Below are 23,023 nucleotides of genomic sequence, written 5' to 3'. Positions count from 1 at the left end.
ATTTTAATGGAGAGCCTAGCTGGGTAGAGCAGCCTTGGCTGTAGGCCCTTGCTTTTCATGGCTTGGAATATTTGTTGCCATTCCCTTCTGGCTTGGAGTGTTTCTGTTGAGAAGTCAGCTCCTAGGCGTATCGGGGCCCCCTTGTATGTTACTTTCTCCTTCTCCCTTGCTGCCTTGAGGATTCTCTCTTTGTCTTTGACATTTGCCATTTTAATGATGATGTGTCTTGGAGTGGACCTCCTTGGGTCCCTCTTGAGTGGGGTCCTCTGTGCCTCCTGGATCCATGAGAGCCTTTCTCTCCTCAAATTAGGGAAATTTTCCATCATTACTTTTTCGAGGAGGTTCTCTATTCCTTGCTCCTCTTCTTCTCCTTCTGGTATCCCTATTATACGGATATTATTGCGTTTCAGGTTGTCCTGCATTTCCCTAAATGCTTCTTCATTCTTTTTGAGCCGTTTTTCCATTTCTTGCTCTTTCTGGGAGCTTTTTTCTACCTTATCCTCCATCTCACTGATTCGATCCTCAGCTTCATCCAGCCTGCTTTGGATTCCTTCTACTGTGTTCTTCAATTCAGAAATGGTATTCTTCATATCCTCTTGTGTCTTCTTGATAGTTTCTATGTCCTTTTCCAGGCTGATATAGTTTGCTGTAAGATCCTGATAGTTTCTCTGCAGTTTCTCATAGTTCTCTTTGAGCTGGCTGAGCTCATTGAGCTTCCTTAGAACCATTGTTTTAAATTCCATATCTGATAGTTCCCTTGCCTCTATTTCATTGAGCTCTCTCTGTGGGGAGTCCCCTTTTCCACTCATTTGGGGAGAACTTCTTTTTCTTCCCATTTTTGTGAGAGTCTGTTAAGTATTTTTGTCCTTTACTTTTCTTTCTGGGCTTGCCTCTGATGATGTCAGTTGTTGACCCTATAGGGCCTTGGGTTGTTTGAGCCTTTCAGGAGTCTAATGCCTGTGTCTGACTCCTGCTTGGAGCAGCTCTGTGACCCCTTCGGTCAGGGCTGGGCTATTTTTTGGGATCTCTCTGCGCTCTCACGAGAGCTCCTTGAGCGCGTTCCCAGCGCGGCAGGGTCCCCCACCTGCCTGGGCTCGCATGTGTTTGCCCCAGACCAGGGGGCTTATTCGCGACCTCCCGTGCTCATCTGAACTCCCTGGCACGCGAGCTTCGCGGCACTGGTCAGTTTAGAGTCTTCTATTGTGTGTTTTCCCCGCTTTTGGCTCTTTGGGTGCGTTGCTTGCCCTCGCCAAATGGGGACTACGGAAATGGGAGGAAATCAGCTCTCCGGTTAATCCTGTTTCTGGTCTCTCCTCCAGGGACTCTGGGCAGCTCTACTTATTTTGTGGGCTGCTCCGCAATCGCGGCGGGTAGGTCAATTTATGCCTGCCCTTGCCCCTCTGTGCAATCCCTCGCAGGCCGTATGGGTGCCAGTCTGTGTGAGGCCTTGCCGGCAGGTGCAAGCGTTCGCCAGCCCGCGTGGGTCACACACACGCTCGCCAACCCTCGCCAGTCACTCGGCGCAAGTGTGCGTGCCTGCTCTGGGTGTTTTGGGGGTGTCTATGTTTGCTTTTCGGCTTTTGGCTCTAGGGGGTGTGGCCTCTTCCCGCGCAATGGAGACTTCGGCAAGGAGAAGGAGTCAGGACTCCCCGGTTCCTCCTCCCGTTCTTTCCCCAATGCCTCCGTTTCTAGTCTCCCCTCAAGGGCCTCTGGGCAGTTCTGTGACCCCTTCGGCTGAGGATCCAACCCCTGTGCGGACTGCGTTTCAATCGCAGGCAGTCTGGTTCATGCGTGCCCCGCTTCTGCCTCTTTGGGGTCGCGCCTTTCCAGCCCACAATGGAGACTACCGAACGGGGAGGGAGTCGGGACTCCCCGTTCCTCCTCCCGTTCTTTCCCCAACGCCACTGTCTCCAGTCTCTCCTCAAGGCTCTCCCAGACAGTCTGCACTCAGCCCCGCAGGTCACACGCGCACAAGCTGCGTGCGGAGCGCACAAAAGGCAGGTTAATTGATTCCCTTATGCCTGAGCGAGATGGTAGCTGCAGAGTGGGAAGTGCGTTATCACCTGGGCTCCACCGGCCGCAGAGTCAGTTCTCTTCACAAAGTTTTCCTCACCAGTCTTTTCCCAGGCACCAGCCCACCCTGCTGCCGCCTATACCCAGCGATCACGGAGGGTGGCTGCCGCTGCAACTTTTGCGTTTGCCCTTTAAATGTCTTTTTGCATCCCCAGCCACTTGTCTCTGGCAGAGAGTGCCCCTAAGCTTTTTGGGGTTGTGTTTTGTCTGTATTTTCTCGGTTTTAGCGGCTGTAGTTTAGGGGTTCCTGTTTATGATTCAGACCCCGTTCTTCCCGGGGGGACGCTAACTGGCCGTTTCAATGTCCCTCTGGTGCCAGTGCCCGTGCGCACCCAGCCCACCCTCTCGAGCCTCCACCGCACTTCTCACCCGTTGGGATGTGTGAGAGTCGAATCCGCTGTCCGCGGCACCAAGGCTCCTCTCCCACTATCGCTCCACTGCTTTCCAGGTGATTACTCCATTATTTAGTTGCAATTCCAGTTTGGTTTTGGGAGGAGGTCAGCGTGACTCCCTTTCACTCCTCCGCCATCTTTTTTCCCATCCTACTGAGAATTTTTTTACAATCATGACTGGGTGTTGGATTTTTGTCAAATGTTTTTATGGCATTTATTGATGGATGGTGTGATTTTTTTTCTTTAGCTTGTTGATGTGATGGAGTACATTAATTGATTTTTTAAAATTGAACCAGCCTTGCATACCTGGGAAAAATCCCACTGGGTCATGATATATAATTCTTTTTATATTTTGTTGGATTCATTTTATTTATATATAAACATACACAAATATATATATTTATAATATGTGATGCATAATATGATATTTACATATATAAACATAATCAGATACATTGTTGCTATTATTAGAAACTAGTATCTGTTAGATAGATTAAGATGAAGAAAAATGAGCCCTGGCCCGGTAGCTCAGTTGGTTGGAGCACTGTCCCATATACCAAAAGGTGGTGTATCCGATCCCTGGTTGGGGCACATATGGGAGGCAACTGATTGATGTTTCTGTCTCGCATCAGTGTTTCACTCCCTCTCTCCTTTCCTCTCTGTCTAAAATTAATAAAAACATATCCTTGGGTGAAGATTAAGATTTAAAAAAGTGAACGTTTTTATTTTACCTTCACTTATTCTTTCTCTAGTACTTTTCCCTTTTTTTGTGTAGGTTTGAGTTTTTGACATATAATTTTTCTTCTCTCTAAAGAGCATTTAACATTGCTTGCAAGACATACCTACTAGCAACAAATTCCCTCAATTTTTGTTTGAGAAAGTCTTTATATCACCCTCACTATTGAAGGGTACAGAATTCTAGGTTGATGGGTTTTTTCACTCTCAATGCTTTAAATATTTTACTCCACTCCCTTCTTGCTTGCATGGTTTCTGAGAAGTTGGGTGTAATTTTTATCTTTGTTTCTATAGAGGTATGGTATTTTTTCTCTCTGGCTCTTTCAGTGTTTTTCTTCATGTTTGATTTTCTTTGAAAATAATATGTCTTGGTGTAGGTGTTTACCTTACTTGTTATTTTCTAAACTTCCTGAATCTGTGGTTTGATATCTGACATTAATTTGGGGAAATTCTCAGTCATTATTGTGTCAGATATTTCCTTTCTCTCTCCCTCTCTCCCTCCCTCTCTCCCTCCCTTCCTTCTTCCTTTTCCTTCTAATATTTCCATTATGCATATTTTTGATCTCCAGCATTACTTTTGGTTCTTTCTTAGAATTTCCATCTTTACTTACTTTTCACTTCTGTTCTTGCATACAGTTTACTTAATCAATTAGAGCACTTAGTACATTAGTTTCTTTTAATTCCTATCTGATAATTCCAACATCACTGCCCTGTGAGTCTGGTTCTGGTATTTGTTCTGTCTTTTCAAACTGTGTTTTTTGCCTTTAATATGTATAATAATCTTTTTAGCGGAACATGAGATACCAAGTAAAAGGAACCACTGTAAATAGGACTTTAATAATGTGGTAGTCTGGGGAGAGGAGAAGTGTTTTACCTGATTTTTTCTGGCACCTGATTTTTTTGAAAAGTCGTCTTAGAGTAAAAAGGGTAGGTAATTACTATTATGTGTGTATCGATCAAAATTGTACCTATTTTTTTTTTGTCAGATTGGCAAAAAATATAATGTATTTTTTGGTGTGCCTCAATTTTAGTGATTAGTTTATGTGTGTCATGAGATGAAAAAGGTTGAAAATCATTGATCTAGATGATTACTAAGTGACTAATGGGCAGGAAATGTTTACAGTATGGCGGTGGTAGACAGAGTGATGATTCACATTCTGGGTAGGATGGTGTGAGATTTCATTGTACTACTCAGAATGGCATGCAATTGAAATCTTATGGATTATTTATGTCTGGAATTTTCCATTTAATATTTTCGGACTGTAGTTGACCATAGGTAATTGAAACTGGAAAGCAAAACCAAGGATAAGGAGGGAATACTGTATATTGTAAATTGCCATGCTTTTCCATTTGAGCATCTTTGTAGCTATAGTCAATACTTAAGAGAGAAAGAAAGATATCCTGAGTGACGTAAGGGTTGGCTGTTTTCACATGTCAGATCTCTAAGTAGATAATCAATCATTCTTTGAATCATTGATTAGACTCTTTTTCTGGCTTCAACAGCACTGATAGGTCTCTTGTTTTCTTTTTTGTTGTGTGTATGTCCATGTGGTTATACACATCGTGGGCTCTGGCAACTCCAGGGTGAAGTCCTTACTGTGATCAGAAGAGTGGATGACAACTGGGCTGAGGGAATGCTGGGAGACAAGGTCGGAATTTTCCCCCTCCTGTATGTGGAGGTAAGGCTATGCTATCTAAGGCTTGCCTCCTCTTTTGCTCATGCTGTTTATTTCACCAGACCAGGTGTGACCTGATCTTGGAGCCCCCTTTTCTAAGAGAGAAAGAGGCCATTCCACAGGAATCGAAGATGAGACAGGATTTTTAGTCACCACTTTGGTGCAATGAGAACTGCCGTGATCAGGTTTGAGTGGTCTGTCCCAGGCCTAGCTGCAAATCGTCTCACTGCATGGGCAACAAAGGAAGGTTTCTTGTGGGCTTTGCCCAGTTTTTATGGGAACCCTATGCTGTGTTGGCACCCATTTTCTGAGACTCTCCTCAGAGAGTCTCCCCAACACCAGAGGAGCAGAGCTCATACAGCTGAAGTAAACACTGCTGCACTATTGGTAGTGTCTTCCTAGGACTCCACATTATTGGGCAAGTTCATCCACCTGCCAGTTCCTAAAGTGGAGAGGATTTAGGCTTATTTGAGGCCCATTAATTTCCTGTCTCTTTTCTGTAACTATAAAGCACTAGGTTTCTAGTGAGTAAGTTATGGTTCATTGCTGAATAGAGAGTGTGTTAGAATGCTTGACTTTTCAACTACTGTTCATCATTGTGTGTTCAGAAGTGATTGCCATGTGTGTACACACACACATGAACCATTTGTCAGTGCATGTGCATGTGTACATTCATGAGCTGACCACACGTGCCAGCCTGTGATCACTGGAGTAACCCCTGATAAGAGGCAAAGCTAGGACTTGAACACAGGTTACTTGCTCCAGACTTAGCCCTTCAGCCTCCTACCCCGACTAACAAACCGCAGTTCACACAGCTTAGAAGGTGACATAGCCAGTTTTGCCATACCTACCGAGGGTATATGTGGGCCAACAGGTGTTTGTTGAACACATGTGGTGATTCCCATTGCTTATGGGATAAAGTCCGTTTGCTTTAGCATCCCATTCAAGGCCCTTTGCAGTTTGGCCCTAATCTATTTTTCCATTCTCATCTTTTGTTATTTCCTCCCCCTTCCCTAAATTTTCTGGTCCTCTCACATTTATTTTGGATATGCTGCCCAGGACAATCTGAGACTCTCCCATAACAATAAAAATAAGTACACACACACACATTCTTCTATGGTACACCTGCAAGATTCACAATTTCCCTAACACCATATGAGCATCTATTTGGGCATTTACTTTAGTTCCTGGGGGTAGGGGAGGGGTGTTCTTTTCCATCCTCCTGCTTAAGATAGAAGAACTTGATGCATGAATACCACTACAGGGCAGTTGAGATGAAAAAAAAAAAAAATGGTCCTCTCAGACATTTCAGCTAGTGGAAATTTTTTCCCACGCAGACTCTTACAGGGCTACTCAAAGACATATACAGAAATGTTCATAGAAACTTTACTATGATGCCCCCAAACTATTGTACAAACAATTCAAGTGTCCACCAACAGTGAAATGGCTAAATATAGTGTGCCCACACAACGGAATGCTATCCAGCAATGAAAATGAGCAAAAGATTACTCCACTTGAAAGCATGGATGACTCTCACAGACAAATTTTTGAAAGAAGTCACACACAGAAGCATTTGCTGAATGACCTTTTTCAAAGGAAGTTCAAAAGCAGGTAGAACTAGTGCAAGGTCACGGTGAGTTTTTGAGCAATGGTGACTTTGGGGGAATACTGACTGAAAGAGATAAGAGGGAGGCTTGTAGGTATGGAGATGTTTGATACCTTGGCCTTGGGAGTAGTTACACAGATGGATCAACTATAAAATTGTACAGTTAATGTTTGTGCACTATTTTTTAGGTTACAATTTAAGAAGCTTGGAGAAAACCTGTAGAGAACCCCAAGGTAGTGGCACCCACGCTCTTCGAAGGCTGAGTAAGGCCTATCAGCTACCCCCTTCCCTGGGGGTTCAGGCATAGTTGGGGAGGCAGAACACTTGTGCACAGGGCTGGGAACCCAAACAGTTGGGCTTTCTGATGGCTTTCCCTGGTTCTGCAGACATACCAAGGCCAAGCTAGGGAGTCGGCCATCTGTGCCTTCCCAGTGCCTGACTTCCAAGCCACTGCAGACATTCCTTTCAAATACTCCTCCTTCCAGGATATGAAAGAGGCTCTTTCATCGTTCTGTCCCTGTGGCCCTTCATGGCCCACACATCCATTCACAGGCCCATCTGTGCTTTGAGCACAGCCTCCTCAGGCTTTATGTGTTTCCTCAGAGAGGACACACCATGACCCTTGAAGCTCCAGGGCCAGGCCCTTTTCCCAGGAGCAATGGCAGGCATACCTGGAACAGCCCCATGCAGGGACCTGGATCCTCCTTGAGCCATCCCTTCCTAGGTTGGGCTGTGGCCCCTGCAGTGCCTGGTCCCACACTAGCACCCTTGGTGCCCCGGTGGCAGCTACAACACTGCCTGAGATGCTCTGAAACAGACTCTTGGTTTCTCAGCAACTACTGAAGATAGGAAGCCCCCAGTGGGTATCTCCTGAGAGTATTTCACTGTTTATATATCAATTACCTTCTAAGTCACTTATGGAGTAAAAGCTCCATGTGACACTTGCCTCATAGGTAGCCTTGAGGCGGAGCTGGGTGGGTCAGAAGGATGATAATTTAACCGAGACCATCATCCTCTGTGAGGCCAAATGAACATTTGAGATCGGAGTGGCTGGAGCTTGGGTCCTTCACAGAGCTTGAACCTGAGCCAGATTGGCATGCCAGAAGGGAGCCTTGGCTTTTTTTATGGGCTGCTGCTCAGGCAGATGATACAGTTTGGAATGCTATTTCTCCCTGAAGGCAAGCCTGGCACTCAAAAGTACATGTGGCTGGATTCATGCTCCTCATAGGACTGAATTACAAGGAGCTCTCCTCTAGCCCTTCTAGCTATGGTTTGAAGTGTGGTACAGGCTGCACACAGGCTTGTGGGAAGGCATCCACTGGGGTCCTGCAGTGTGCTGGGGGGCTTCCCTCACCTGGTTTCCCATTGATGCAGTTCAGGCCATGATGCTTGACCCAAGCATCTTTAAGAAGTAGATGAGAATGTTTGCTCTGCAGTCTGTGTGGTCCTCTTCCAGATGGTTCTGTTTTTTCACTATGGTTTGCTTGGCAGACACATGGGACATATGATATAACCCCACCTGGTGTCGACCTGGCCTCGTGCTGCCGGTGGCCCATTTCCTGTGAGAGCAGACCTGTCTCCAGAAATGCCTGTGCTTCTTGGTGGACTGTGGGAATAACCTTCTCACCCATCTTCTCCACAGCCACTGTGGGCCCAGCTGCCAACAGCACCTACCACCATGACCTGTACCCGCTAGTCCCTGGCACTAAGTCTGCACCCTGCTCCCTTGCTCAAACTCTCCCACACCACACCTCTGGAACTTTCATTCCCCAGGCCTTTGACCTTCCTTACCTCACTGCCTTTCAGCTCCACTTCCTGACCTCCCAGCTCCCCCTTCTGCAGGCTAGAACGTCCTTGCTTTTTCTCCCTATCAATTTTGTGAACAGTCATCGTCTACTGGCCATCTCAACATGGGGACTGATGGCTTGTCTCACTGATGCCTGCCTGTTTGACACCCTCACCTGTAGCCTGGGCTGACCCCTCATTGGTGTCCACTCAGGACAGGAAGAGAAGCAGTCTCATCCTCACCAAACAAACCCAAACCCAAGACAGGGCCTGCCCTCCATGTCTCTAGTCCTGGAGGGGGCAGAATAATTGTCATCATTTTGGTTCTTCAAAATTTACTGTTCTATATAGCAAGGACTCATGGACAAAACCAAAGGGGAAGAGCTGAGGGAGGGAAGGAGGGAGGGGGCAAGGGAAAGTGGTGGGGCGGAGGCAGAGACAAATGTATTTAAAAAGTAAATAAATTTTAAAAAAATAAAAATAAAAAAATTAAAAAAAAATTTACTGTTCTAATGGAAGTGAGAATGATTCAATCTGAGGGAATTCCTTGGGCCTAGGGCGCTGGAGAGCCTCATCCTCATGCAGGAAGGCTGCAGTGATACCTGCAGGGGTCACTGTGCTGTGGGACACGTGGAAGCACTGTTATTCCTGAGCCCAGAATGGCTTGACTGGATCTGGCTTTGGTGGCCCCACCCTGTAGCATGAGCGCCTTCTCTGAGGTCCTGCCGAGCCAGCCTCATTCTCCTTTTCCACAGGTCTTGAAGGCGGCATGCTTGGGGTCTGCCCTTAGTATGGTTCTTAGGCTGTTCCTTGAGAGCAGGGCCTATTTCTCATGGGCAGAGTCAACCCCAATGGCAGGGCCTTGAGTGGGCCATGGGGCAGCCCAGGGCATCCTGGGCTTCAAAGGTAGAACCAACAAGGCTCAGTACTGCACACTAGATGTGTGACCCGTGGCACATTCTTTAAAACTTCCTGAGCCTCAGTTTTCTCTATCAAGCAAGGACAACAATGTGGATCTCACAGGGTAGTTGTGAGGCTTACAGACAATAGTGGAGGGCACAGACCAGGCCTGCATCAGGTTGTTGTTTGTTGAATGGATAAATGCTCAGTGATCTATTCATGTGTTTATTAGATATCTTTGTGTCATTCCTAGGCATTGAGCATACTTGGTCTTGTATGGCTGGTATCTTCTCACAATGCTCCTCTTCACACCCCAGAGTGGGTGGGAGCTCTCTGAGGGCAGGTGTGCCCCCATTTCTGTGCAGGCATGACAGCCCTGAAGTGGTTTCCTGAGCTGAGCAGGATTTGCAGTTGGATAATGTCCACAAGACAAGCAACATGCATGATAGGAAAGGTAGCTCACCTGAATGCTGTCCTCGAGGAGTGTTGGTGGGAGTAGCCTTAGTCAGGAGAGGTCTAGAGAGAGGACACCGCAGCACTCTGCCTGTTCTGCTCTGAGTCTCAGTGGGGGACTTACATGTAAACTTATGAGATGTATTAGCAAATTTGCCTGTGATGCTTGTCTGAGAAAAAAGAACCTCTCCATGGGGCCAGAATTAAAATCTCAAAGACTGCAATAGGATGGAAACACACTTGAAGAGAGTGATGAAATACAGTAAATATAAATGTCAAGTTCTACCTTCACATTCAGAAAATCAGTTGTTCAAGCAGAGTAATGGGTAGACCTAGGCCACTAGCACTTAACTGAAAAAGTCCTCCAAAGTTACTCATTGATATGATGTTGCTTTATTTATACTGAGTAGGATATTCAAAAATTAGCTATTGTGTGGTCGTGGATGGTTATCTAGGTGACACCATCACATAGGGTGCAAGGGTATACTCCAGTGTATACACATACTGCCCCCCACATACACAATCAACCCACATCACCTCCGCTCTGGCAGCAAATGGGGGAGGATCTGAGGAGGTAGGAATCCCTTTCCAACTCCTCCTGACTGTCCATGTGAAGAGGTGAAGATGGACCCGAGTCTGTGGTATGCGGACAAACAGAAACAGGAGGGTGTTGAGCTCCTGTTCCTGCAGCCAGCATGCACCACCCAAGCTGCAGTTCTGTTCAGAGGAGAGAGGGCCTCTCGGCATCCCAGAAGCCTCTGCTGCCTTTGGACCTGGCTTAGAAGAAGAGATCTACAACAGTTCCTTGGCAGAAAGTCTCACCCTACCTTATCAACTAGTGTTCAATTAGAGTTGAAACTGTGTATTACCCATGTTTTCATCCACTGTCTGCTCTAGTATGTGCAGCCTCTTGGGGGTATTATGCGGAGAGAGCATCCTCCCCACTTGGATGATAAGGAACATGAAGCACCATGCCCTGGGGCACAGGGGCTTGGCTGCCGGCCCCAGCCCAGGCTCTTTCCCCAATGTGGGCAGCAGACTGCAAAGGGGAGGGCAGTTTTCTTGACTCCCAAAGGAGGCATGGCTTGGTGCCCTGGAAGCATAAGGGCTTTTTTAGAAATAAAATGTTTCAGGAAGACTTCCCTTGCAAATGTCAAGTAATGTGAAAAGCCTTGCTTAGCCCAGCATGTGTATGTGTACATCTGCACACCTAGACGAACAGAGGGTTGGCCTGAGATAGGAGAAGCTGAAGCAAGTGCTGAGCTGTGGGTCAGAGCAGCCTCTGCTGCACTCCAAAATCAGATGCAGAAGTAGGGGCACAGATGAATTGGTGTAGCTACTGCTAACAATCACTGCTCTGATAATTCAGAGAAGCCACCACTGCCTCAGTAGGTGTCCTAAGATCATCCAGGATTTGGAGAGAGAGGAGCTGGATGGTTTTCTCTTGCTTTCTGTGTACATAGCCGTTGTACACAAAGTGCCCCAGGTTGTCACAGACATGGGTCACTCCACCTCTGTCCCCCCAGTTGCTAGATGGAGGGCTTCAAGAGCTTCTAGTTTTCCTCTCTGTGGCTGGTCAGCCTTGTTGTGTTGGGGATAGAAGGAAAGCAGACAGGATTTCACTGGTGACAAAAGCGCACTTCCTTGCACCTGGCCCATGGGAATTGGAGTGTGGAATGAGCTCCGAGGGGCCTTGGGTGTTGTTGCAGGGCTGTGCTCAGGTCTTGGGTGGAGATGAGCAGATGTTCTCTGGGTACTTCCTATCCCGTAGTGACCTCCCCTGAGAGGAACCCCAAGACTTGGCAGAAGTTTGCAAAAGTGTGTGCAGCAACCACTCTTCTCACTGCCCATTCTCACATCTGGCAGATGTGTGCCCTGTGTGGACTGTGGCAGGCAGAGCTGTGGCTGGGCTGGGTCTGCCAGTCATTTCGCTCCTGCTCTGGCTGTGGAGTGCTATGGGTAGGGCCAGAGGGTTCTGGGGAAGTTCCCTAAGACCACACCCAGGCCCACAACTCCTATGGCTGACACTCCAGCCCCTCCTGCTCTGAGCTGCAATCTCAAGTCTGGGATAGATTAACAAGGGACTAAGACTGCCAAATCTTCAGCCCCTCAGCTTTCATGTCCACTCTGGCATTGCCTGGTCCTCCCACTCTCTTCTCAATGCCTCTATACCCACCACGCTGACTGTACCCCTCAGATTCCCAAACCAAAGCCTGGGTTCTCTTCAATCTGCTTTTCTCCCTCACTCCATAAAGCTGCTTTGCCATCCGTTCTCATCAGTTCTATCTCTGAAATCCTCCTCAAATTAATATAATTTAATAAACAATGCACAACTACTCGATGTCAGGCACTGGTCTCACCACTTACACCAGTAAAGAAACAAAATAACCTTATTTTGTGGAACTCACTTTCTAGTGTGGGGGACAGACAACAAATCAGGTACATAGATCAATTTTATAAACACATTAGAAAGTGATAACTGCAATGACTGTGGATCCTGGTATGTGTGAAGTCACCAGCCACTGGCTGCTGAGTGAGAATGGTGATCAGTGAGAGAAGTTCAGAGGAAAAAAGATGCCAGCCTGTGGGCTGCAATGGGAGAAAGTCCAGGTCCAAACAGGTATGAAGAGGCTGGAAGGTAAGGCCTGTCGTGGGAGGTGGTCCTTCTGAGCAGCCTTGTGCATTGCCGAAGTCAGGAGTTTTGTCTTTTCTCTCTGACAGTCCATATCAGATCCAAGACAGCAGGCGTTTTATCACTCCACACTTAGCTGGATGCATCTTGAGTGGCTTCTGCAGGAAGAAAGCCTGTTTCCCAAACCTGAACCAAACCATGACCATGTGGAGGGTCTGTTCTCTGGTCTGGCTGCCCCAGGACAGCTCCACCCTCTCCTCTTTTTTCTCCTACTGCTCTGCGTGCCTGTGTTCAGAATTCTGTGTGGCCTTCCACAGTGTGTCTGGTCCTTACTTGCCTGAGGGAGAGACCACTCAGGGATCCCTGTCCTGGGGACACTGCAGGGCTGGAGCACCTGCAGGCACATCTCAGGAGGGCTGTCTTCTGGACAATGGAAGAGATGAGGGAAGAAGGGTGGGCTCCACTGGGGGGCAACCTCATCCCAGAGCCGGTGGGAACCCAGAGAATTCTGGCTGTGGGGAACAGATGCCAACCCTTTCTTGTCTGTTGGTGTCAGTATATGTGTCCCTCAGTTGTGCTGTTGAATGAGTTCTGTGTGGTTTCAGGGAAAACAGTTGATATGATGCTACTTATGAAAAAAATGAATTAATATTTATAAAAAAAATAGTGGAGACAAAAGCTAAAGTCTTGATTTAGTCAAATAAATGTAATGCCCCAACACAGTAGTTATTAATGATGGTTATTTCTCATTTGAAAGACCTTATCTTCAGCACAATAATTACAATTACATTGTTAGACAATTTCATTCTAAGCCTTATTCAATTGTGACGTTGAACTCAGTTTGTCTTGCTCATGTAGTACAGTTGTCTTCCTCTGGCTTCATTTTTTTTTTTAATAAAAAGAGAATACTATTTTGAACCAGTATCACTAAATATGGTATTAAAGCATTTGGTAATAATCTGTAGGCACAATTGGAAGCTTTTTACTGGAAATAGAATCACTCTGAAGTTCTTAACTATTTGTGCTCTGTCCTGTTTTAAAGCTGTGAACAACCCATTCAGGCACTAGATTTGCCATTCCCAATGCAAAGAAGAAACTGCTTGTTATTCAACTTTATCTTGGTTTTCCAGCTCCTTGACTGGAACAGAGAGTATATGTTCAGGAAGGGAGATGAAGGCTGTGGCTTCTGATGAATGCCCAAGCCCTTTCTTCCCTTCAGTGCCCTCTACAGATCCCACATTCAAATCGGGATCCTGTGGGCATGTTTGCAGGTGTGTTCCTGGTTAAGGGGAGCCCATTCTTAGTCACCAGTCCTGATCTCTGCTTCTCCCTCTTTCTTCCAAGGACTCCCTCAACTCCTCAAAGAAAAACTCAATATGTCAGGAATCAATGTGGGAGGAATCAATGCAGGTAATTGACCTGCCCTTTCCTCCTATCAGGGAATGCTGGTCTAGGGGGTCATTGAAAGGCCTGTTGCTCTTGGTCCTGACTCTGGAACCAGAGGCTACATGGGCTTTATCAGATTGTTTGATGCATTTGTATTAAATTTCTCCCTGTACAAAATATAGATTAGCACCACATCAGAAGGTTGTATCAGGAGGATCTGTGGGGTGATAGGCACAGGCCCATGTAGGTTGTCCAGCAACACAGACACAGAAAGTAATGGTTTTTTAGCCACTGCATCAGTGTGCAGGGGCTTATGGGGTGTGACAGAGGCCTCTGGAAGAAGCTGAGGGTTCTTGACAGCTGCTGAGGGACACAGCCAGCCATCCTCACACTCTTACCAGCCCAATGTGTAGGGGCAGTGACTGCTAGCCATGAGGGCTCTCTTGGATAAAGGACATCTTTAGTTACTTTTTCTTTATTTTCTTTTATCAGTTTTTACTACCTTCTAACTTCTATAAAGTGCTGGCAGAAATCCATCCACTATTAACATGGGATGCATTGTGTGTCCCTGCCTAGCATCTCTCCATGAGCTACCATCAGGGCTGTTAGAGCATGAGGGAGTATGTGCAGACAGATGGTGTCTGGAAAGGGTGACACAGATACCAGATAGTTACTGGGGAACCATAGAAACCCTCAAGTGTCAGGTTAGTGATCCAATCAGGCTTTAATAACATTTTGCCCTGATGCAGTTCTAACACCAGTGACACGCAGTCCCATCTCCATGTATTACTGCGGAGCAATGAGGTGGTGCCTGTGGCTGCAGCTGCTCCCACAGCTCTCCCAGCCTGGGGCCTCCCTGGTGGTGGGGGCAGCGCTGTAGAGGCCAGTGGGCAGGTCTGACCCTGACATCAGCTGCAGAGGAGGTCACATCATCTCTGTGGAGCTCATTTTACCAAATCTCACTCATTTTTTCCCCACAGAGGATTTTTCTTGGAGCACACCGCTCTGGTGGAAGGGATTGACCAGCAGCCTCAATGAAGGGAACTGGTGAATGGGAGGCACTGGGCCTTGTGAGGTAGATAGACTAGGCAGGAGCAGGCTATGCTCTTCATTGGTGCAATGGGTAGCTGGTCTCGTAAGGAAGTTTATCCTGGGATAAACTAATTTACTTAGAAAACAGTTTGAGGCTTGCTTTAATTTTAAGTCTTGTTCCATTAGCAGAGGCCTAAGTCGCCACACTTCTGAATCTACAATCTTTTCTATTCCATGCCCCATGATTTACCTGGTTTTCACTGCAGAAGGTGGGAAACATAAACTCCTCCCAGCTGCAAATGAGCGTTAGTAATTGCTTTGCCTTCTCCTTTTGCATGTTGCCCTCATCTGTACTTAACTAAACCCTTGAGGTGGACCCTCTGCATACTTTCCTGTTCAAGGACTTCTAGCCATGTGACTTAAAACTCCATCTTCTCACCTCAGGGAGAGGCCCAGGGACCCAGGGACAACCACAGGCTCACCCACAGGCTGATCTCTTTTCGCAGTTACTGTCCTGAGCCACCTAATATCTCATATCTGAAACCACGTTTCATAGATCTGTTCTCAGTGCTTCCAACAAGAGGGTAAACATGATCTTGTGACTTCACCTTGGCCAAGTGGGTGTTAACCTGTGATGGTTTAGGAATTTTGAAATAAGGGTGAAGAATCATTACATTGTATACCTTAAGTTAGTACAGTGTTATATGTCAATTATATCATAAAACTGAGGAAAAAGAAACGGCGTTGAGAAAATTAGAATCAAAGGGGTATTTTTGGCAGAACAGAAGCTATAGGTCAGCTGTGTCTCTCCTGTGCTATGTCCCCAACTTTAGTGCCAAGAGTGAACGGTCAAGACTTTTATTGGAGATGTACAGAACTGGATGGAGAATGCCTTTAAAGTGATTGTTCACTGTGGAGAGTGGTGATAGCATGATCTTGTAGTCAAACTTTCATGATGCCTTGACTCACCTACTCTCTTTTGAGTTTCCACATTCTTGTCTTGTCTTTTTACTTCTGATTTCCTATTGGAGCCCGTAGGTGTGTTTGCTATGTTGCTGGTGTGTCCTGCCATTTCTTCTAATTGGCTTTGGCTCCTGCTCCCTCACCCAGATACTAACTCTCAGAACTGCTTAATTCTGCGCCATCGGAAGTGACATGAAAAAGGGTCAGGAAGGAAACTGCTCAGGTGTTCCCGCCATTGAATGTTGGGGAGACATGAAGTTATATTTATGATCATTGTGCATGATCATTGGGTTTTTTCCCTAACAAAAAGATAGGTGCATAGGTACCAGCTCACCCTGATTTCCCCCTCCTTTAACCTTTTGAGCTATTTGTGAAGTTAATATCTTGTAATATAATAGGCAGATAATGTAACAATATATAATATCTATTGTCTCATGTTCCATCATTGCTGGGTACGTTGTTACTGTTGTGTTTGTCTCCCTAACTACATAAGTAAACCCCTTTGAAGTTAGAACTGTAACACATAATTCTTTTCCCTTTTCAGTTCTGGCATAGTTCTTGACACATAACAGGCAATTAGTGCATTTGCGCAATTTTGTTCGGTTGTGGGCCAAAATTTCCCACAACTAAATGAAGTACAAGGAATAACCCTTGGACCATTTCTGAAGAAGCGCAGCTAGAACGCTTTCAGCATGTACTTCTCAGAGGCACACAGTAGGTTTTGGTGAGTCCTTGTGAAGTCATTGGTTTTGGCCCAGCAGCCTTACCAGGAGCATCAATCAGGGCAGCCTGGAGCCTTGCCTATAGCCTAAAGGGTACAGCTGCTTGCAGGCCCAGAGAAAGTGACAGTCAGCTTTCAGGGATGAATCCCCATCTTTGGGAGGCAAGTAGGGACTGAAAGTGTCTAAACCTGGGGGCAGCCAAGAATGCCGGTGACACTAGGAAGGAGCAACATCAGTCGCCTTGTCCAAGCCTCCTCCTGTGGCCTGGCTACGAGTTCAGCCAGCAGTGTTGGAAAAAATAGCATGCCACCTGTGTATTTGCCCAACTGTTAGCTCAGGCTCCAGCTACTTTTCTTCACTGCCACCCCCATGTCACTCATAAGGACAGGAATCATCCCGTATACCCCATAGGTGAAGTCTGGGGTTATATTTACACTACCTTGAGCTCCCTCCTCTGGACCCTGCTTAACTCACAATGTTTCTGTCATCCTTAGATATCACCCATTCATTCTCCTCCTCCTACAGGAGCTGGATTCTGAAGGCCTGTCTCCCATAGGCTGCCCTGAGCTGACCACTCTCACCAGCCTGCCCCCAACCATGGCTACCGTGTGAGGCCTTAACTCACTTTCTCTCTCCAGTTTCTGCATTCTTGTCTTTTTATTTTTACATTTCCTGTCAGAGTAGTTCATCTAAGGTGGAGACTCAGACATGTCAGTCAGCATCACCTGGAAAGCTCTAGGCCCCAACCCCACAGATCCTGATGTACTAGGTCTGGGTGGGCCCATGTCTGAGAAAGAAGTTGGGGAAGAACCTTGTTTTGTCAGATTCCACTTAGCCCCGAGGACACAGCTTGACCATCCACCTGGGCAGATACTCACTTATGGGGCCAACTTAGATAGGCCTTGTTGGTGACAACTGTTTTTCAGGTGCAAAGATGAAAGCATATTTAGCCATGGAGAGATTGGCTCTGGTTGTTTATAAGGCGACAGCACAGTACTTACTCGCTGAGCATCGGGGCCTGTGTTTAGTGTAGAAGGAACTGTGTGTCAGATAGTATAGCTGGAACCAAACACACCCATCTGGAGTCTCTAAGGGCTGTGTGAACTCTGCATGCCCTCCCTCCAGACTAAGCATTTGTGGAGTTCTGAGTTGCTGCACCCTAACATCCTCATTAGTTCTAAACCTTGACAATGGGTTATTAGCAAGATTAACCCTCTGAGACAGTTGGAAAAAAATGCCTCACCTGCCATTATGCCTTCCTTTATTACCTTTTATTAACACTTTGCTTGGAAAGGGGGGATTTTAAGTTGTTGGTCGCCAGATTCAGGTGAAATGCTCAAACAGTGCATGTGCATATTGGGAGACTTCCTGTAGCCACCTCAGTCTAGCTGATTATTGCAAAATGAAAAAAAAAAAATGCAGCAAATTCTGGTTTCATGTTGTTTCTTCTTGACCTTGTCAGAGAAACTCAAAGCTCTTCTCCATCGCTTATGTTTCTTTCAAGTCTTCCAAGCTGGAGCAATTAAGAATTAGTTTGAAACTTTGGAAGATCCTGTTAAAAGCAAAGACAAAGCCTTCGTTTGTCAAGCACACTTTTCCAAATGTCTCTGTTGTCAGTGATTTTCCCACCTCACTTCCCTGATCAAACTCTCCTTGGCACACTGCAGAGCTGTGTCGGGCTCTCTGAGAAGCTGTGTAAATGAGAGTATGGAAGCTAACAAGTTGCCACAAAGACTTGTGCTCAGGGCCAGTCCCCTGTAGATGCTAGGTGTCACTGAGAAGAGCATATGTAGCCACATTCAGTCATCCCAACTTTGGCTGTAAAGTAGAAGTTCACCTGCCACAGAAGGGGCAGCAGCTGAGAGACTTAATTGTTCTTTCTGCTTTAGATTTCTGTTGGTGCATCTTAGCCCTTGACTGAAGGAGCAAATTTCTGCTACCATTTCAGGACTTCCTTTCTTCCTTCCCCTCCCTTCCTCCCTCCCTCCTTTCCTTCACCATTCATTATGTGCCAGGCCCTGGAGGTGTACCCATGAACACAGCAAAAGAGAATCATCTTGAAACCCCATTCTCCTGGGAGGAGACAAACAGTAGAGGAAGGAATAAATTCTACATGGTACTATAATCTCTGTGGAGAAAAATAAATCTGGAAAGGGAGAACTATACTTTTAATTAAAGTGCTTTGAAGGCCCCATGGAGGAAGCTAGCTTTGAGTGAGGAAGTGAAGGGGGTGCAGGTTCCAGGTATTAACCCTGAGTTGGCTTGTGGCTGAGGGACAGAGGAGGCAAAGGTGACTGAGCAGTCTGAGTAGTGATTCTGAGTTGGGTCCATCTTCCTTTCAGACCCCTTCACTGCCCACTGCACACAAACTTTGTCGCGGTGTACACTGACCCCTCCCTGACCATGTCCTTATCATTTCTAAACCCATCCTGCTTTTACCTCAGGGCAGCAGGGGCTTAGGATGTTGATAGTGTAAAATTATACAATAACCTTCTAGGATAGAAGTTTTAAGGTGTGGTATTCAGAAACTCACAGGGTCTTGGGCCTCTCAGGATGCAGGGAGAAGGTCTCAGGTCAGCCCCAGCCCATGCCAGTTGTTATCTGTCAATCTTCTCCCAGCCAGCTCTCCACACCATCTTCTCTTTCTATAGTCCATTCCCACTCAGCTACCAGAGCCTTCTCTACAAAGATAATGGGCTGCCTCACGTCTACCTGAAGACCCAGAGGGGTACATTCCTCTTAGTATAAATCCAGACTCCTCACCATAGCCCACGTGGCTTCCTTGGCATAAAGCAGGGACCAGCTGCAAGCACCAATCCGTTGAGCTCCAGCCTAGCTCTGTCACTCACTAGATTTTCTCCTCCCCGTAGTTTGTTGCAAAATTGAAGTTTACTGCTAATGTGTTATTTTTGAGGCTATTGTATGAATAAGGAAAAAGAACTTCACCTTTTAAAAAAGCAATTTGGAATCACATTCTGTTTCACTTGGAGTGAAGGAAAACAGTCATTTGGAGATGAGTATCCATGAACCATGTAGGGGAAGGGGACCTGTTCTGGAATCATTTAGCTTTCAGAAGAGGGGTGGCCAGTGTCATGCCAGGGTCAGAGCCTGAGGTCTGGACTTCTGTGGGAGAGGCAGGGCAGGGGCAGCCCAGCTCTCAGAGGGGACCATAGTTTCTGATCACAGAGCTGGGCTGGAGAAGGCCCTGTGCTCTGAGCCAGCTCTCCCATTGGAACCCATGCTGAGGCTGCAACAGCAGGCGCAGGCTGCCAGCCATGTGGTGGTTCAGGACTGAGGGAAAGCCTAAGACCAGGTGCAGAGGAATAGTCCCACTGGTCAATTTATGGTTCTGTAAACCTTTTTGTCCTTAAAAGGGGATGAATGTGTGGTTGAAACTCTTCTCTTCTTTGTATTTCTTATTACTAAATTTGCAACACAATTTGTTTGTTAACATGATCTTAAATATGTAAATTTTAGGGAAAATTTATTGGGTTGTCATTGGGGTTTTTTTAGTCATAGTAAGTCTTCATACCCTATTTTCTAGCTGAGAAAAAGATGAGTATCTATGAGATGGGAATTGAAATGTTAACTTTATTATTGATAAATGTCAGTAGAAGAATATAGATCAGATCTGGAAACAAAGAAACATATTAGTTCCTCACCCTCAGACATAGGCCTTGGGACCTCCCCATGTGAGAGAGAGTGGAGACTGCAAACCTACACCTTTGCCTGGAATTACAGCCTTGAACTAGAGCTAGGAGAGTGGGAAGAAGAAACGTGAGCCCAGGGCCTTCGGCTTCTGAATGCACTGCACCAGTCAATGAGGATGGACCCGAGGCAGCAATATCCCTTCCCTTAAACATGTACACTGAGCATTTGCACTTGAAATGATGCCATTTCTATAATTTGCTTTAAAGCACTCAGCAGAACAGTGGAGGAGGGCAGGCAGCAGGTGAAACAAGAAGGCAGAGTGGTAGTGTTTGCTGAAGTAGGGTGATAAGTGCATCTTTCTGCTTTGTGCCTGTTATAAAAAGTTTAAAAAATACTGTCTCAGACTTCTACCCCAGCAATCAGATGACTGGCAGAGAGATGATGAGAAAGAAGTCAGAAGTGCTCTTATAGTGTGGGGTCAGCAAATCTCATTTCCAAACTCTACTTCTGTAAGGTAGAAGCTAGCAGGTAAGCGGACATGGCTGTGTCCCCACACAACTACTCAGACACCAGCAGCACAGGCACTTGTCCTGAGGGCCCTGCCCTCCTCCTCTATGTCACTCTCTGGAATTCCACATTACTTCCCTTTGGGCCTGGAGGGATCCTTTCCACCTGGTGAGTTCTCAGATGCCTCGTGGCAACCTGCAGGGGAGCATGACACTGGTGAAGTTCCCTGCTGATCTGGAGAATCCCTGAAGAGTGAGACCTGGCCGTCAGCATCAACACATCACTGCTCAGCTGGGGCTCAAGGAAGAGGAAACCTTTGCTAGACCTCCCCTGAAACCTCATGCTTCTACAAGATGATTGCATTTCACACACCTGAAAAACACTAAAGCCTTTTACTGTACTGCACATTTTGCACAAAGTGGAAAAAATAATGTATTACTGCCATGACTTAGGAATCTCACCAAAGCTGATAGATATCCCAGCCTAATATAGTCATTTGTTTTGTTTTTAATGATTTTCTAGTTATAAAAATAATAGCTCCCTATTGTCCAAAATAGAGAAATTCAAAAAAGTATGAAGAAAATTAAAATCACCTGTAATCCTATTAGTAAATGTATGTGATTCATATAGAAAAAGAATGAAATGTTTTTAGCATGTTGTTTTCTTTATTTTCTGTGTATAAATTCACATATATTTTGAACAAATTTGGGATTGCAATGCATAAGTATTTATATCTTGCTTTTTTCATTAAATTGTGAGAATTTTCCAATGACATTGTCACAGCTTCAAAGCCCCAGACCCCTGCAGTCTGTTCTTAGCACAGTAGTCAGGGGATTGTGTTGGAGGTATGTCAGATGTCCCTCAACTATGGTAGTAGACCACCCATCTCGGAGCAAAGCCAGGACTTCCCAGGATCCTGGCCTGGCTGTTCCCCATCACCTCCACCCCCATCTCCACCTGGGAGACTACCCTAGTTACTTTGGCCTCCTTGCTCCTTCTCAGACACACCAGCCGACTTTGAGCGCAGGGCTTCCTCACCCTCTGTCACCACCCCTGCTTCTCTTCCCTCATAGGTCAGCAGGCTCCCTCCTGTGCCTCCTTTAGGTCTGTCTCACAGGTCATTTTCTCAGTGAGACCTTTCCAAGCCACCCTATGTAACTGCAGCCCTCCCCACCCAGCATGTCTTCCTCATGCTTTTTCTCAATATACTGTCCACCATCTGACATACTAAATATACTTATTTACTTGCTTACTGTCTGGGTCTCTAGGAGGGTGGGAGCTCTGGCTGCTTTTTTCACTGACATACCTTCAATGCCAAGCAGAGCCTCTGGCAAGCAGTAGGTGTCTAATACATGTCTGCTCGGTAACCAGACTCCATTCTTCTCTAGCACCACCCTCAGGTGGTTTGGGGACCTCTCCTCCTCCAGTCAGTCCACCTGGGCATGCCCCTTCCAGTTTCATCCTCCTGCTGCCCCAGGAATCCCTACCCAGGTCTGCCTTACCATCTGTGCCATCTGCTCTCCAGAGCCCATGCATCCCCTGCTCAGGAGTTGACAGAGGCTTGAAGTCACATCTTGATTCCCATTCAGCCTGAAATCTCCAGGTTCTGAGCACTCACAGCATGTGCACATGGGCAACCACATGTGTGCTTCCTGCGTACACCTCTCCCAGCCTTGAAATACTCATGGCACTTTTGGTACATGTTTGTAACCATTGAAATTGTTTCATCCCCATTTAGCCCAAATTTTCTGTAATAAATCTTTCATTTGGTTTGTATTATGAGTTATGGATAAACATCCTTAAGCCCCTTATGACCATGGAATACATCCCTAAGTAAATTTCTCTCCATGAAAAAGCTTCACCAGCCACATATAGCCCTGCCCAGCTCATCTGGGCAACAGGGGCCTGGGCCTGGTGAGTGACTGAGGTAAGCTGTTTGGCTCTACCTCCAGCATGCCCTCCCTGGACAGACTCCATCATTTCTCTTAGCTGCTGGGTCCATGCGTGGGAAGTGGAATGTGTCACAGCTTCTTCAAAGGGGTTGTTGAAGGCATGTGGACAAGTGCTGAACATGGGTGTACATCATACTCCATAATTAGATGGCATTGCATACACATGCAAATGAAAGTTGCATTCATTCATTGACTAGGTATTTATTGAGCACCTAGTATGTGCTCAGCACTAACCTCATTAACCATCCCTGAAATGGGACAATCTTTTACAAGAGGAAGGAGGAGGCTCTAATATTTAGAACTCTGAGATCTTGACTGTCTTGTTATATAGGAGCTGCCCTGAGATCTCAAGAGAGAAAGAAAGGAGAAAGAGAGGGAGCAATTGAGAAAAAAAATAGAGGGAGAGACAGAAGGAAGGAGAGGAAATGCTTGCTATTTGAAGGCTCTCCAAGTGGTTGAGAGCTGTTTAAATTAAGTGGTGCTGAAGTGACAAGTTTGAATGTCAAGGCTCCAATAGCAGAACAATTCAGTGATGATCTGACTGCTATCCATAAACCA

The 23,023-nt window shown here is 46.2% G+C and overlaps 1 protein-coding gene across 1 annotated transcript in view; it reads left to right on the top strand.

Annotated features, from left to right (window-relative positions):
* SH3RF3 (SH3 domain containing ring finger 3) overlaps window positions 1-23,023 on the top strand; it is a 171,863-nt gene that overhangs the window by 33,397 nt on the left and 115,443 nt on the right. Inside the window, exon 2 of the mRNA XM_054592010.1 lies at window positions 4,784-4,879. Within this exon, the coding sequence (XP_054447985.1) occupies window positions 4,784-4,879 (96 nt within the window). The remainder of the gene's footprint in view (window positions 1-4,783; window positions 4,880-23,023) is intronic.

Source organism: Pteronotus mesoamericanus, unplaced genomic scaffold (genome assembly GCF_021234165.1).
Source record: "Pteronotus mesoamericanus isolate MK-2021 breed Mesoamerican mustached bat unplaced genomic scaffold, CSHL_Meso_final scaffold_31, whole genome shotgun sequence".
NCBI classification, from domain to species: Eukaryota; Metazoa; Chordata; class Mammalia; order Chiroptera; family Mormoopidae; genus Pteronotus; species Pteronotus mesoamericanus.
The sequence above is the reverse complement of the archived record's forward strand: the minus strand, read 5'-3'. Positions and strand labels throughout refer to the sequence as shown.